We start from the raw sequence: 16693 nt of genomic DNA, 5'->3' as shown, positions 1-16693 counted from the left end.
AATGTGAGGCCGCCCGCACTTGCACAAAATGAAAAGCACACCAGTGCAAGTTGTCCTTTGATAGATTTTTAATATGATTTTAAAGAGTTTTGTTTGGTCTCATTCTTATTCAATGAGATTAATTTAAAGCACTTATCCCCTGGGTTTAAGTCAATCCATGTAGGATTTGGGCAGGGTTTGTTGCATGGGGGGTTTTGTTTGCAGGAGGCTGTGAGAGACTCCTTTCCCACTTCATTAACCCTGAGTTGGGGACGGGCCCCGGCCCCGGCCCCCGCCGTAGCCCGAGCTGGGGATTTACTGGCCCCTTTCACATGCAAACGGACTCCGTCGCCGAGGGGCTGCTCGACTTAATTAGCTGCTGTGCATTTTGCAAAATTAGAATAATACCCTCGCCCGCCCGGGAAAGAAAAGCTTGGGGGTGGGGAGGAAACTGTAGCAGCCAGGCAGTGGGGCTGGGCTCCCCGGGGTGGGGGGCGAAGGTCTCCACAGCCCACCCCATGCCACCACCACCAGGCTGTCCTGCCCCTAACCTCCCAGCCTTGGGCGCCGCTGCCTCCTCCAGGGTCGGAGAGCTGCAGGTGGTGCGTGCGCGGGGGAGCACCTGCGCCCCCCTCCCCAGGGAGGGCGGGTCTCAGGAGGTGACCTTGGCCCTTTTATCGGGGGCCTGAGACTGAAACCCCCTCCCCCGACCCTGGAGCCAGGGCTGGGGCCGACGAAGGGAGGGACTGCGCTGATCGCGGTTTCCAGCCCCCGCCCCTGAAGGGGGAAGTGAGAGGCAGGACCCGGGGTGACCCCAGGTTCGCAGAGAAGGCGCCCCGGTGCCGCCTTGGCGTCCGCACTCAACGTCGGTCGGCAACCCGAGCTCGGGCAGGGGAGGGCGGGGAGGATGGGGGAGCGGCCTCGAAGCCCATCTGTCGGCCCGAGCCCGGCCGGCCGGTCACCAGCTGCCGGCGCCCTTGTCGCGGCCAGATGAGTCGGCTCAGCCGGGGCACCGAGGCCCAGCCCGCCGCCGGGGGAGGCAGGGCTCTGACCCCCGCCCTCTCCCGCCACCGGCCCTCGGGACCGCACGGAGCAGGAGGAGGAGCGCAGCGCGCTCTCATTACAGAGATGGGAAAACTGAGGCCAGGGAAAGGGGCCCTTGTTCCAGAACCCCGCGGAGTGGGTGCAGTCGGGGCCCGCACGCCCTCACCACACCAAAGCGAAGAGGGGCCCCGCAACGGGTTCCGGGGGAGGGAGACGCCGCGGAGGGGTGGGCGGCGGCCTGAGCGCAGACAGGCGCCTGGTGATTTGTAAGAAGTTTATTTCGACATTTAAAAAAAGAGCCCGGGAGGCCTGGCTGACCCCGGGAGCGGGCGGAGGTGGGGCCGGGTCGGGGTGGGAGGGTGAGCCCCCCAACCCCTGCCCGCCCCGCCCGGGACGGGGAGGACACGGCACGGACACTGTTCACGGACACAGCCACGGGCTCGTGGGTCACGAATAAATAACTTCATATACACTTTGCACACGGTATGTACAGCGCGGCCGCCGGCGAGGGCGCGAGAGGCGCGGGGTCCCCGCACCTCTCCGCTCCCGGGTGGTCTCCAGCTGGAGCTTGGAAGGCGGGCTGGGAGAGGGCAAAGCGCGGGGGTCACCCCTGCCCGCTCCGGCGAGGGGAAGGGGCGCTGCGCTGGTGGGAGTGGGCGACAGAGACGCGAGCGGAGGTGGGCGTCCAGGAGGGTTAGGGGGACGCAGTCCGGGGACCAGGCCTCGGCGGACCTGGTATCTGGCCCTCGCGGGGACACCGAGCTGGGGCGCCAGGGAGGGCCTGCGGCCCCCACCCCAAGGGGCGTTGGGCCCCGTGCCGGGGGCGGATGGCGGGCGGGCGCCTCACCGAGGCTGCGCGGCGCGCGGGAGGACGCCGGCCAGCGGGGGCAGCGGCGGGGGCGGCTCGCTGGCGCCCTGGAGTCCGTGGATGAGGATGCGAGGCACCAAAGGTCTCTGGAGGGCGGGCGGCGGCGCGCTGGGGCCGCGGTACAGGTAGAGCGCAGCGCCCGGGTCCAGGTTGGAAACCAGACTCTGCGGGTAGAAATAAGGCGACGGGAACATCCGCTGGAGCGCTGAGTAATTGCCTGCCTCCGCCAGCAGCTCCAACCCGACGGCCGTCTGTCGCTTCCATTTAGTCCTGGGGGCCAAAAGAAACGCGCGCGGCAGGGTCAGGGCCAGGGGTGCCTGAGGAGCCCGCGCCCCGCGGCCCCGTCGGCCCCAGCCAGCCGTGCGTATATCGCCGGCGCCAGGCTGCGACCACACGCCTCCCGGCGCGTCCTCTCCTTTCACCTCCTGCCCGGCCTGCCTGGCTCGCACCCCCACTGTACAGGCCTGGAGCTCGGGTTCCGATTCTATCAAGAGCAGCAGCGAGCCCGGGGTTCGAAACTAGGCCCTGCGACCACGGAGCTCCGCCCCGATCCTGCCACCAGGATCAGGGTCACGAAGTTGCAGGTGGGCCCTGGGAGCTGCACGCCGTCCCGGGACCCCCGCGTGTGTCTCCGGGGGAGACCCCGTGAGACAGGACCACCCTGGAGAGGTGGCAGGATGGGAAGGAGTGCTGGGTTCCCCTGCAACACACAAACATACACAAGCTACCACCGGAGTCCCCGGGCCACCGCGGGGGCCTGTGCTGAGGCACGGGGCGCATCCCCCCACCCTATGCTGCCTCCCTGCCACTCTCCACACCGCGATCCAAGGCCTGTGTGGTCAGAGTCGGGAGACCACAGGCTGGCGGGAACCCCTGGGCTCACCCGGCAGGTGAAGCTGGACGGGCCAGCCTGGGTCCCACCGAGGTGGGCTCAGCTACCCCAACCCCGTGTTGTCTCTCCCTGAATTATTCATCATCGTCATAATTGTGTAATTACTGTAACGGGCCTTAATTATTGATGCCTGGAGCAGTAATCGGTATTTATTATTAATGGGGCTGTGTGTTCCCGGCTTGTTTATGGAAAGCGCCGGTCCTGCCTCGGCCGAGTGTGCAAATGACCACAGGCGTGAGCGCCTCACTCCGTGGGTTGCATGTGTGGATGCTGCACTTATGGAAGTGTTCCATGGGACGTTAGGAGCCAGGTCCACGACCAGCACCCCAGCACCAGTTTCCAGGTCACTCTGTCCCCAGGAGGAGCCAGGCTGGGGGAGATCCCTCCTCGGGTTTCGTGATTCAAAGGCGCAGCGAGGCACCACCAGCCCAGTGTGGAAAGCTCAGAGGCAGCCACAGTGGCCACCTGCACCAGACTGGGCTTCCCTGGTCCCCAGGGCCAACTGGTCCTCTTGTCCCGTGGCCTGGGGCTTCTGCTGGGAGAGCTCAGAGGCCCGGAGGCCCTGGGTGCCGCTGGGGTGGGACAGGGCGTGGGCCTCTGCTGGCCCACGTGTTTGTCCTCCTGTCCCAGCTGAATGGACACTGTCTTTTCACACTGAAACTTTGGGCAAAGCCTCTGTCCTCCACTCAGTTTCCTGGTCTCACCGAATGGAAGGGGTTGGTGCCAGTCTGCAGTCCAGGGCCCCCTCCGGGAGCTGTGGGGAAAGGACCTTTCCCTCCCTCCCTCCCGCTGCCCGGCAGCGGGGCTCACCTGCGGTTCTGGTACCAGGTCTTGACCTGTGTGTCGGTGAGGTTGAGCGAGGCGGCGAGCTCCATGCGGTCCTGCACGCTCAGGTACTTCTGCCGCTCGAAGCTGCGTTCCAGCTGCGCCAGCTGATGGTCGGTGAAGGCGGTGCGCGCCTTGCGCGGCTTCTTCAGGCGCACCGGGGGACTGTCCCGGGAGCTGGAGATCTCGCGGTCGCCCTCCTCCTTCACTGCGGAGACAACGGCGCGTCAGGGCCCGGCCTCGCCGCTCGCTGGCCGCTGGCTTCCGGAGAAGCGCGGCTCCGAGCGCCAGCGCCGTGGCCCCGCAGCACCTGAGCGCGCGGGGCCGCTCGGAACCGCGACCTCCGCCGGCCCACCCTCCAGGCGCAGGGCGTGAGCCCTGATGGGCGGCGGAGGAAGTGCCCGAGGCCCAGCGCTGCTGGCAGCTCTGGGGAAAGAACCCGAACCCGGAGAAAACTTGACCCGCTTCCCCCCGCCCCCTCCAAGCGCTGCGCGCCGGGGAGGGACCGTCGGAGGCGCCGCGCGGGAAGCGGCCCCTACCCGCCGGGGGGCAGGGAACCCTGCGAGGAGACCCAGGGTTTCTGTCGGGGTGGGCTCGGCTTCCCCAGCCACATCCCTAAGGGGAAGGCAGGGCGCTGAGGCCCCGAGTTTGGGGGGGCAAAACCTGCTCGCGCGCTGTGTCCTGCAGAACCAGCACCCGCACCCACCCGCGCCTGCCCCTTTGTGCATGGGAATCTACAGTGATGGTTTTCTGTGACCTAAACCTGCTGCCTACGAACCGCCGGGTGGGCGCCGCGCGCCGGGAGAAATAACGCGCCTCTGGGGCGCTTGGCCGTGGGCGTGCGCCCTGCGGGGCTCCGGGTTTCGTTGTGGTCGCATTGCCCACCGTGGCTCCTGGCAGTCGTGGCTACAGCCCACGCCGGGTCCCTGCGCCTGAGGTCTGAGGATGGACTGGATGGGGGGTAGTTTATTTTTTGGTCCACTTCAGTTGGGGGTTGACTACAGCGAAAGTGCACGCTCTTTCGTTCGCTGCACGGAACAAACGCAATGTTCTCCCTTCATCTCCTACAGCGAATACGCAACCCGGTGGACCCAACTCTCCAAAACGGGCCGTGTGGGCTGCGGCTTTCTCCCACCCTGCCCCCTTTCTTTCCTCTTTATTTTCTTGTATGGTGAGTTTCATTGTGCCTGGCATTTGCGGTGACAGGGTTCAGCTGAGTGCGAGTAGATTTCTCTCTGTAGGAAACAATAATCCGGTTAATTGAGCCACTGGGGAGTGAGACTTTTCAACCGGAAAGGCGGCTTTGTGGCAGGGAGGGCAGCCGGCACCGGGAGCGTGGAGAGCGGAGGGCGAACTCTTCCTCCCGCTGCCTCTGGTCGGTGCGCCGGGCTCCCCTCCTCGTCCGGGCAGGAGAGGATGGCGGAACCAGCGCTCTTGTCTGTGCAAGCCAGTAAGGTTTAAACAGGTTTGAGGACGCAATGATCCAAACTTCAAACCTGAACCAGCTAGGACGGCTAGTAAGGACCATCTCCCATTGCTCAGGGCTAAGGACTGAGGTGCAGGTGGGGGACAGGGGGTGAGTGTGTGGTGTCGAAACAGTGGGTCGGCTACCCGGGTTTTTCTCCAGCGTGTCCCCAGCACTTCCTGGAGTGGGCTCTGCTTCAGCCTCCAGGATGGGCTCAGCCCAGGGGGGCCTCGACTTCCCGCACTCTGGTCTGGAGGCTCCATTGCACTGTCCTACAGCTCCAGGGCTTCCCCCTGGAAAGCCACTGGTGGGCTCCCTGCATCGACCTTGACTCCAGCGCCTGAGCCGCCGACCACCCGCATCAAAGCTGCTTGCAGCTCCTTTCCCTCCCGTGCGTGAGGGGCCTCCTCCCACCCGCCACGGCCTTCCTTAAGAGAAATGACTCAGCGTGGAAGGCAAGGGCCTCAAGTGCCCACCGCGGTCTGGCTCAGTGCATCTGCCCAGGCCAGGCTTCCCAACTGGGGATCTGAAGAAGTCACTGGGGATGCAGCCTCGGCGGATGGGCCTCCTCCTTTTCCCTCTCTCTGGCAGTGCCTGGTGTTGGGGACGGGAGAGTGGACTTCCAGTCCCGTCCGCCAAGCCTATTTCAGGGATGTGTGGACATCTCCCTGATCAGATTATCACCAGGGAATTGATATTCCAATAAGCTTAAACCGCTCCTCCAAATCCTACCTGCGGGCAAAGTGTTTCAGCACCCGTACATACCAGACGTTGCCACGCGAGGCTGGGGAGTCCTGCCCTTGCACTGGCTCTGACTATAGCGGGGATGTTATTGTGGTGGTTGCAAATTGCAAATAGTAAAGCATGATGTTCGCAATATAGATTTGATACATATATATATCAATATATATGTGCCGCTCCCCCTACTGCCACCTCCTCCCTGTATACACACACACATACCCCTGTCTCTCTCTGGAGCAAGTTTTGGCCCTTGGATTAGGCCACGGAGCAGGAACACTGAACCCACACCCTGAACCTGTGGGTTGCTGAACCCACACCCTGCTAGATCTCTTCCTGGGGGGCTCCAACTCAGTCTGGATATTTTCTAAGCTGGGCGGGGGCCCAACCAGGCTGAAGGAGTCTCAGCCATTTTCTCGGAGGAAGTGGAGAGAAACTGGGATGTGGCATGGGGCCGGCCCCACCTGGACTTCGGCTTGAAGTCCGAGCAATACCCACAAACGAATTCTTGGTCTGCAGGAGAGCAGGTGAGTCTTGCTAAAATTTTCATGGAGTCTTGGTGCAGGTGCAGGGCCCCTCCCCGAGACAATGAAGAAGTTGCTTTTATAGGGAGGCATTTTTGTCTCAGGAAAAACATCCCCAAAATTAATTATGCCACCGAAGCAGCAAGGAACAGCCTTCGAGTTTTCTGCTGGATGGGGCACAGATCTCTCCCCCGGAGCCCTGGCACTCCGCGCTTCTCACGCTGCCTCTTGCGTTCTTCCTAGAAGGCACTTGGTGCTTCTGGCCCCAACAAGAGCTAACATCGAGGCTGGGACTAGGGGACAATTCCTCTTCTGCTTCCCTCCCTGTCTTCCCCCTTTCCCCGTAGTTCCTAGGACGGAGTGAAGAGTGCGCAAGGCCTGCTCTGTGAATATGAAGTAGCCGGGCACCCAGTCTACATCGGGGAAAGCGGAGATGGTTCCTCAGGAGTCCCTGGGGCTTGCGCACAGCCTGGTTTTAGTGGCTTCCTGGCAATTTCAAATTGACTTCAGTGAGAACCTCCGGGTAGGTACCGGGTCCTTCCCTGCTAATCTGCTCCCCGACAGCTGCCTGGCTGCAGCTCTGTTTTGAAGTCAGTCTTTCTTTCACTAAAGACACTGGGCCGATGGAGGGAAAGCCGGCCACGCTTCCCGTCTGGAAATTCAGATTAAAGCATGCACAGTTCTCACAGTCCTCAAGGCTCCAGCTGGAATTCTTCCTACAGGCATTGGCTCTTGCCGAGGGCCTTTGGGCCATTCCAGTGCTTTCACAAGGTCTTTTCCCAGAGACCCACCGGCCTGGAAGGAGCCCCACTCCTGCTCCCCAGCACTGCCGGGCGAGTGTCCGTACCAGCAGAAGTTTAGAAAGTTCGCTCTGTGCATTTGAGGAGCCTCTCCCCAGCACACTGGACCCTCCCCAGCCCCCACGCCCCCCGCTGGGCTCTTTGTTGCTCAAAGGGCACAGCCGCGGGGCTGGCTGAATGGTTCGCACCAAACCGGCCGCTCAGCCTGGGCCCTGGGAGCACTCCGAGGTGGGCATGTGCAGGTTCCCGCATGCGTGTGCTCAAGTTTTAAATGCCGGTTTTACAAACGTAGCACTCCCGCCAGGTTTTCACCTCCCGTTTTTCTTACCTTTATATTCAGAGTCTGATGAAGCGTTGCTGCCACTTTTGTCCAGCTTGTCTCTGAAGTCCTCCCCGGCCTTGCCCGCAAGGCGTCCTCCGGGCTCAGGGTCTGCTGGCTGCCCGCTGCTGGAGTAGGGTGCACAGGCCGCGAGTGGTTTGCAATCAGCGAGAATGTCCCGGATCAGAAAGGAGGAGGTGACGGTGCGCGACTGGGCTGGGGCGGAGAGCTGCCCGGGCTGCAGGTGGGAGTCCAAACCTGGGCCCGGTGCCCCGCCTGCCCGCGGGGTGCCCGTCTCCAGACAGTCCCGTCCCGGTGAGGCTGGGGAGGAGCAGTCGCTGCTGCTCTCGGAGCGCGGACTCAGCTCCAGGGGTGAGCGGCAGTCCCCGAGCAAGGGGTCCCCCTTGGGAAGGGCGGGGCTGCCCGCACGGTGGGAGAGGATGGAGTCGATCCCAAAGCCATTGGAGCCTTCCATAGCCAAGCTGCGACCTGTCCTGCCCAGCAGCTCCCCACCCACCCCCAGCCCCAGCCGCCGCTGCCCCTGCCCCTAGCTGCGGGCTGGCATGGGGAAGGCGGGCAGGGAGCCTGAGGGCACCTTGGACGAAGTTCAGCCTTGGGGGAGCCCGGGAGCTCTGGGCCAATCTCCTCTGCGCATTAGATCCGAAAGGGCTCAGCGCGTCTTCTGCAGCACCGCGCCGAGCCGCCGAGCCGAGGGGGGGTGGTGGGAGTGTCAGGGAGGAAGGGGAGGGAGGGCGCGCCAAGTTGGGGAGCGCCAAGGAGAAGGACGGGCCTGAGGGCCCCTTTGGCACGGACGCAACGCGAGGACGTTGGAATCTAAATAAAGAACGGCTTTTAAAAAAAATCCAAACCCCCACGCTTTCTCCGGGCAAGCGGTGGCGGAGGGCGGCGGGGTCAGCGCCGAGGAGAGCAGCGGGCCCGGGCCGCGCTACCGGCCCGGCGGCGTCAGCACCGCGGAGAGCGGCGGCGGCGGCCCGCGGCTCATGACGGCTGCACCTGCCCGGGGTCCTCTGCGCCGTCGCCGCCGCCGCCCGCGCGCCGAGGCCGTCAGCACCGCGGACAGCGCCTCTCCGCCCTCCGCGCGCGCCGTCGCCTCCCCCCCTTCCTTTAAAAAAATGAACTTGTGTCACTTTTACTTTGGGGCTGGGTGGTTTTTTGTGTTTTTTTTTTTTTCGTTGTGTTGTATGTGTGTGTGTGTTTTTTTTTTTTAAAGGGGGCTCGCCCACGTGTCCCCGGAGTGGTGCCGCTGATTGGCTCCGGCCGATTTTGGGGGTGATGTCACGGCTTCGCCAGCCGCTGCCCGAGTCCCTTTCCGTGTGATTAAAACAGACACTGAATTAATTACGGCGCAGACCCGACTGTGGGCCAGCGCTTCGGTGTCGTTAGGTGGACGACGAGGTCCTCAGTGAGGGTGGGCGGCTCGCAGGGGCTCCCGGCCCCGGCCCACCGCTGTGCAATCCGCTCCTCCACGGTCCGCCCGGGACCCCCGTTCTGCCCCCCTCGTTTTCTGTCTTCTTCCAGCAACAGAAAGGAACCAAACGCCGCGGAGAGGGGCGCGTGCGTGTGTAGTGAGCCCCGTGTCCCAGTGTGTGTGTGTGGGTGGGGGGGAACTGAATGAAGTTTCCCGATTTTCCGAGCGTCTCTCCCGCTGGGTTCTAGACATTTCCTGCCTAGGGCAATTCGCAGCTCTCTGTGGGCCCTGCGGACCTCGCGGAGGCGGGAAGGCCAGGTGGGCGTCCGGGGGAGGGGGCGGGCGTAGACCGTGGGAAGATCGCGCCCCCGGAGTCAGGGCGCCCAGGCAGGCGGCGCAAGGGACAAAGAAAGCAGGGGCCCCGCCTGGCCTCCAGGCCGCGGCCTCCGCGGCGGCGGGCGGAGAGCAGCAGCGTTTGCGCCTCGGGAGCCGGACCGCGCTGGGGTTCTCCAGACGTCCGCGAACAGTTCCGAGTCCAGGCGGGGCCGCCGCGCGCCAGAGCAGGGCCGCGGCGTGGTGGATCCCGCTCGCCTCGCCCGCCCCGCCCCGCCACGGGGCCCCAGTTCCACGCCCTTCAGGGTTCGGCCTCCGGGTCCCGGCTCGGGTCGGCGGGCGGATCTGAAGCGCGCCCGGGGCCTGGTCCTCTCCGCACAGCCGCGAGGCGAGGATCGAGACCTCGGGCCGTGGAGGGAGCGCAGCCCGTGCGCCTGCGGCGGGAACCCGCGGCCCGAGGCGCCCTTCGCCCGCCGCACGTCCGGAGCCCCGGCCCTCCCAGCCCAGCCCCACGCTCTCCTGCCCCGGCCCTGCGATCCCGGAAAACGACCCCGGCCCCGCATGGGGCGTAGCGTCCGAGCCCGGAGCGGAATCGTGAGGCGCCCGCTTCCTCCTAAATCCCAGCCCCGGCCCAGGGCAGCCTCGTGAGGCCGGGCGGAACGGAAAACTTTCTCCTCCCTCGGGCGAGGTCAGCGGTGGCCTCAAGCCCGACTCCCCGCGCGCTCCCCCTGCGCCCGCCGGCAGATTGGAGGCGGCCTCGCCGCCGGCCGGGCTGGGGGCGAGCGCGGGCGGCTCCCCGGGGACGGCGGGCCGGCCTCGGCTGCAAGCTGTCGGAGAGGCGGGAGGGCTGGGGCCCCGGCCCCGGCTCACAGACCGCTGCAGTGGGCGCCTCCCGCGGCGGAGCGCGCCGGCCGGCACTCACACCGGGTTGGTGGGTGGAGAGGGGCCATAAATCACCAGGAGAGGGAAGGGGGCTGCCCGGGCCCTGTTCCCGCCAGCGTCCGGCTTGGGCTCCTGCTCCCGGCGCCTCGGGAGCCTCCAGACTCTTCCGCAGCGCCCACGCCCGGGACCCGAAGCACCGAGACCCCCTCCCCCGGGGCTTGTTTGCCGTGGTGACGGCCCCTGAGCCGGGGTCCTGGGACCCCGCCAGGCCCCAAGAGCGCTCTGGCTGAGGCTCAGACGCTCCCCCGGTTTCTGAGACCTGGGCTGGAGTCGGATCCCGGACCGAGCGAAGGCGCAGCCTCCCGGGGCCCTGAGAGTGGAGACCGGTGGGAGAGGACCCCGAGGGGACGGCCATGGAAGGCTCCAGGCTGAGGAGGACTGGGGGCCCCGACTTCTCGCAGCTGCAGCCGTCTCTGCGGGCTCCTGGAGCCCAGGGATACTTAACGGGCGTGGGCACCACGCGACTGGCCCTGAATCACCGCCATCTATTATAAGACGCAAGGATTTAGCCCCTCTCCCCAGCTGGGCTTCCTCCCTGCCCAGGGACTCCCAGCTCCACCCAGGGCCCCCTCCTCTCGCTTTTCTTCACCACCTGAGCTCGGCCTTGGCTCGTGTGCACTCCCCTGGGCTCTTGTGTAGCCGGAAAGTGGCCCAGGAACTGACCCTTTTACTAAGCACACGGGAGATCCTGCCTGTCCCTCACCCGTTGGAAAAGAAGCCCGGTTGGACTCTGAGGTGTGAACCAGCCCCCATCCCCTCCCCGCCCGCGGTAAGGTCTCTAACTTCCCTGAGCCCCCACCAGACAGCCAGGGACAGACCACCCTCCCCAGCCCTCCTCCCCCAAGGCCTCCTCCCCCAGGGCCTGGCAGGGGGGCTTGGTTGGGGCCTTAGAGGAAGGAAAGGGAAGGATTGTGACCAGGGCCAGGCTCCCAGGGCCACTAGTCTTAACCAGGACCCAGAACTGTTGTGCCAGGGTCCAAGTCCCCGTCCTGGGCCCCAGCGCCCTCCCACTCCCAGCTTCCTCCTTCCTCTCTTGCTTCAAATTCAAATTCCAGTCCTGCCCACCCCTCCCTTAGTGGACGGGGCACTCTATCAAGTCCCTGGAGATGGGACGGGATGGGGGTGGGGGGCAGGGGTGGGCATTCCCTTCAGAGCACTGTGGTGAGGGGCAGGGGCGGGAGGGGCCAGGCATGCTAGCCGGTGGGGCCACATCCCCCTCCGCCGGGGGCTGGTGGCTCAGGCTGGGCTTTGGGCTGAGGGTGGACCCGGAGCCTGGGCCTCAGCCCCACCTCCCTCCCTCCCCGCCCAGCCCCGCCCAACTGCAGGAGCGGTTGCTGCCGGCCCGGTGCTCCCAGCAGTTCCAGGCTGGCCCCGGTTCGTCCCTGCTCTCACGCAGCACTGCTAGTTAAGTTCTGAAGGACTGGATCAAGGCGCAGCACCACGGCGCTGGATTGCTAAGGACGCGGATTTCAGGACTGGGTTAGAATCCTGACCGTGGAGCCTAGGGCTCGGCTCAGACCCTGGAGTCTCTCAAGTTTTTATCTGGAATGTGGGAATTCTTTATCTGTTGTGAATTGTTAAGTTTTGATTAAAAAAAATCGATATTAAAACATGGCTTTTCGGGATCCGGAGTCTCTTGGCCGTGCCTTCAGTTTTGGGCCTTGGGCCAGCACCTCACCCTCATCGGGACTCGGATGTTTTAAGTCCATCACTGCCCCATGCACTGTTTGTTTCCGTCGCTAAGACGGTGACGGTGCCGCTTTGCGTGGCTTTGGGGAGCAAGCCCTGCCAACAGCGGCTGCAGCTGCTTTCTGCGGTCTGGGGCCCCTCTCCCACGGGGTCCCCAGCCCCACCTTCGCCCAGGCCCCCCTTCCAAAACTGCAGCATGGCGGTGGTGGAGCGGGGCGGCGGCTGCTGCTGGTGCACGCCAGACCTGGGTGCCAGCAGGTCCCTGCTCCGCAGCAGATGTGCTGGGCACGGAGGTGGGCAGTCCGTGGGCCTCAAGGTCACACTGTTGTCAGCCTGTGTGTCTGTGTCGCCCAGAGCTCCAGGGAAGTCCTAAGAGAGCAAATTCTTCCGTCTCTCCCTCCTCCTCCTCCTCCTCCCCCTTCCCTCCTTCTAAGTGCGCGCAGTCTGCTGCTGGCACAGAACGCAGTGCACGAGCCTTGGAGAGTCTCCCAGAGCAGATCCATCCAGGGACGGGCTCCCAGAATGCCGTGGTGTCCGTCCGTCCACCTGAATCTCCTTCTTTTGTCAATTCAAGCTGTGAACCGACCTGCATTCGGTCCTAGGAATCTGTATTTAAAAACCATCACATTAAAAAAAAATTCCCTTAATGGTGATTGCAAGCATCAGAGAGTTTCCCAGGCGAAAAGAAAGATAGCACAAGGCACATCTGGGGATAAATGCAAGGGGAGGCACCCAGCTGGACGCCTAGACCTGCCTAGCCCCAGTGCAGGGGCGCTGTGTCGCGGCCAGCACCACCTCCACTGCCCCCGCCGCGGGATGCGGCTCCTCTGGGGCCCTGGGTGCGCTCTGTCTGAGCCTGCACTAGGTGGGGCATCAGGGTGGGGAACCAGGAAGCCAAAGCCTCTCTGCCTGGGTCCAGGGCTCTCTCCTTGGGAGCTGGGATTGGCTGTGTGGCCTGCGGGCCGTGCTAGGGGCCCCTGCCAGGCAGGGAGCGCAGATGGCCATTGGCTCGTGGCTGCCATCTCGGATAGAAATTCTCACAGCAGTCCTACTCCAGAACCCCTTCTCCTTTCTTCCGGCCAAGAAAATGATTAATCGTCTGGTGATATGAGAGAGCGAGAGAGGGAGGGGGTGTGTGTCGGGGGGTGGGGTAGGACCCAGTTTAAAAATCTGGAACTAGACTACGGTGGGTGGGGGTGGCATGGAAGGGGAGCAGGACCTGCTGCTGCTGCCCCCCAAATTCCTCGTCTTCTCCTGGTGGTTCTAGATGGTTCCTCAAGGCCATTGTGTCTCAATGCGTGCTTTTGCCAAAGGCTCCATCTCCGTGCTCCTGCACCGCAGAATTCCACCTGCAACCCAACCCACCAAGTGCCCGTCGCGTGGCACTGTCCCCCCACCTGAGAGGACTTCACAGACTGCCAAGCAGAGCAGAGGAGGGTGGGGGCCAGCTGCTCCTACACTGCTCTGTCTGGCTAGTGGGGTGTTGCAAGAAAGCCACCCGGAGGGGAAAATGCTCCCGGATGCCAGCCAGTGGGAGTGTTCACCAAAACAGGCACAAGATGGTCCTTCCAACGACGCCCGTCCCTACGTGGTGCTTGCGTGATTAGGAGACAGGAGTGGAAAGCCAAGCTCTCCCCATTCCTACCCATCTTGTATCGAGCAGTTTGCGGCCGGCTGGGGTGAAGTGGGACAGGCACTGGACGAGCGGCGGGTGGGGTAGTTTATTGGCCTCGTATCGAGGGCCACAGGCTCTGTTGGGCATCTCTTGTCCAGTCTCTTGTCCAGCTGAGACGTTGGGGGACGTGCCAGGGGCTGGGACTTTGGAGGGCTCTGTCCTGGGTTACGAAGGGTAAGCTATTGATGGTCCCCAGCCAGGATCAGTCCAGGGAAGACCAGGGATTGGCCACGTGACAGGAGACCCCAGGAGGCGGACTCAGGCGGGAAGTGGCCTGGGGCTTTGTGTGGGTTTGAATCTTGAAGGAGTTGGGGGGAGCCCGGAGGGAGGTGCTGCAATCCTCTGCCGCCGACGACTCTGCTCACCAGCGGGTGGCGCTGTTGGACAAGGAGCCGAGGGGCTCTGCGGCCAGCGTGGCACGGACCTGGGACACCAGGGGTAGGAGCACCCGCGAGAGCAGGCTGGGAGCTGCTCCCAGGGCTCTGGTCACAGCCCAGCAAGTCCCAGGGTGCAGGCAGGGCGTGCTTGGGTAAACAAAAGGTTTCCTGGAGTTTTTCTGGCTGAGCCGGTCACTCCGCTGGGTCCAGGGCTGGTTGCAGGCAAGAGGCCTGCCCCACCTGTTGGTGGGCGGAGCTCAATGCTGGGTCCCCCCCCCCCCCCCCAGGAAACTCTTTGGCTTCCCGATGTGCCCCTGTCCTCTCTCCATAGCAGATTTCACAGCAAAGAAGTGAATTTCGTTCCAAGTCTGTCCACCTGCTGGGGTATCGCCAAGCTCCCGCTGGGTTTAAATAGCAGGAAGAAGGCACTTCCCTGTGCCTAAAAGTGCCAGGCCCCGTGCTGACCACAGCATCCACTCTAAAGGCAGGTGCCAGCTGCGGCTTGGGGCTCAGCCTGGGAAGTGCCGGCCCCTGCACCCACACGGGAGACCTGGAGGAAGCTCCCAGCTGCTGGCTTCCGAGCCCTAGCCATTTGGGGAGTGAACCAGCAGACAGAAGACCTTGCTCTGTCTCTCCTCTCTCTCTGTAACTCTTTCAAAATAAAGACAAAAATCTAAAAAGAAAAAAGAGAAGAAACCCCTAGGCAGAGCCGGGCTCCCTTCTCCCAAGCCTTCTCCCAAGCCCACCCCCTGCACTTTGCTGCTGCTCCTGTGGCCCGAGGGGCTTGGCCAAAGTGAAAGAGGAGACCTGGTCCCCTCTGGTTCTGGTGCCGGGAGGTGCATGGGTGGGGTGGGATTTCTGGAGGCCCTGCAGAGCCTGGTTCCTGAAGGCGGTACTTGGGGAGTTGGCTTCCAATCAGGAAGCCTGCTCAGGTCTGCGACTTGGTGCGGGCCAGCCTCCTGGGTGCGGCGGGGGTGGCCTGGGGGATGCAGTGGGAGTCACAGAAGCCACTCCCCAGATGTCACTGAGCACCTAGGAGGGGACTGCAGAGTTGTGGGAAAATGGAATTAAGGTGAGTTTATTTGGGTGCGGAAATTTTGAAATTCGTGCATAGCTTTTCACGGCCCACATTTCCCGCGGACATTGGGAAGACCCCTCTCCTGTGCTGACCCCCGGGATCGGGGCCCTGGGATCTCAGATCCCCGAACCAGGGCGGCTTCCCTGAGAAGCAAAGACGTGAACAAACTCTGACAGGGTTCAAGAGTTGTGTAGAGTAAAGCAGGTTGGTGGGAACTCAACTGGGGCTATCTTTAAAAATAAAAAAATGTAAACAAATTTATTTATTTTATCTGAAAGGCAGAGTTACAGAGAGGAAGAGACAGAGAGAGATCTTGCACCCACAGGTTCACACCATAAATGGCTGCAATGGCTGGAGTTGGGCTGGTCCAAAACCGGGAGCCAGGAGCTTCTTCTGGGTCTTCCACGTGGGTGCAGGGGCCCAAGGACTTGGGCCATCTTCTACTGCTTTTCCAGGCCATAGCAGGGAGCTGGATCAGAAGCGGAGCAGCCAGGACTTGAACCGGTGCCCATATGGGATGGCGGCACTGCAGGCGGCAGCTTTACCTGCTACGCCACAGCACCGGCCCCTAAATAATTTTTTTAAGGTTTATTTTAGTCCGGCGCCGCGGCTCACTAGGCTAATCCTCCGCCTTGCGGCGCCGGCACACCGGGTTCTAGTCCCGGTCGGGGTGCCGGATTCTGTCCCGGTTGCCCCTCTTCCAGGCCAGCTCTCTGCTGTGGCCCGGGAGTGCAGTGGAGGATGGCCCAGGTGCTTGGGCCCTGCACCCCATGGGAGACCAGGAGAAGCACCTGGCTCCTGCCATCGGATCAGCACGGTGCGCCGGCCGCGGCGGCCATTGGAGGGTGAACAAACGGCAAAAAGGAAGACCTTTCTCTCTGTCTCTCTCTTTCACTGTCCACTCTGCCTGTCAAAAAATAAAAAAATTAAAAAAAGATTTATTTTATTTATTTTCAAGGCAGAGTTACAGAGTGGGGGGCAGGGGGCAGAGAGAGAGAGAGAGGCCTTCCATCAGCTGGCTCACTCCAATGCCCACAGTGATCAGGCTGGGCGGGGACTGGAGACTCATTCCAGGACTCCCCTGTGGGTGAGCCCCAGGTATGCACGGAGGAAGCTGGAGCCAAGCACTGAAGCCAGGTACTGCAGTGCGGGGTGCAGGCATGCTAACCGCTAGGCTAAAAGGCCACCCCCAGAGCTAGGATCACAGTGACAAGGAGGAGGCCCAGGTGTGGTAGGCAGAGGGAGGCCCAAGTGCAAAGCATCAGGCAGGGGTGAGTGGCGAGAGGGTAGTGAGGGAGGCGCAGGGGCAGGGAGGGAGGGTGCTGGCTCCCTCTGCTGCAGAGCTGAGAGTCCTAGGGCCACTCTGTGGGGAGTGGGCTTTGAGGGCATGAGGATGGTGGTCAGAGAGATGTCACGGGGGTGGAGGTGGACAGACTGGCCTGTGCATGGGTTAGGAGTGGACAGTGGAGCAGATAGAGCAAGGAGGGTTTGGCTTTGGCACCTGGGCACCGTCTCACTCCAGACAGAGCTTGGTGGGAAAGAAATCCAGGAGTGAGCTGGCCGTGCAGGGTAGAGACAGCGGCCGCGGTGGACAGGTCAGGCGGGCAATGGGTGTCCAGAGTCCCAGGGACAGCTCCAGGCTGAGCATCAACATTTGGGGGAGGGGCGGAGGGTCTGCTCCAGTTTCCTAGTTTCCAAGGAAAGACATCAGAGGGG

General features: G+C 63.2%; 1 protein-coding gene across 1 annotated transcript; it reads right to left on the bottom strand.

Moving 5' to 3' along the window:
• Positions 1 to 1321: 1321 nt before the first annotated feature.
• On the bottom strand, positions 1322 to 7959 carry BARHL1 (BarH like homeobox 1). The gene is made up of 3 exons (XM_008249068.4): positions 7464 to 7959; positions 3594 to 3816; positions 1322 to 2161 (listed from the first exon to the last, which is right to left on the bottom strand). Exons 1-3 carry the CDS (start codon positions 7927 to 7929, stop codon positions 1867 to 1869), a joined length of 984 nt encoding a protein of 327 aa, XP_008247290.2. The 5' UTR covers positions 7930 to 7959; the 3' UTR covers positions 1322 to 1866.
• Positions 7960 to 16693: the final 8734 nt, after the last annotated feature.

This window comes from Oryctolagus cuniculus, chromosome 1 (assembly GCF_964237555.1).
Source record: "Oryctolagus cuniculus chromosome 1, mOryCun1.1, whole genome shotgun sequence".
In the NCBI taxonomy this organism is placed as follows: Eukaryota; Metazoa; Chordata; class Mammalia; order Lagomorpha; family Leporidae; genus Oryctolagus; species Oryctolagus cuniculus.
The sequence above is the reverse complement of the archived record's forward strand: the minus strand, read 5'-3'. Positions and strand labels throughout refer to the sequence as shown.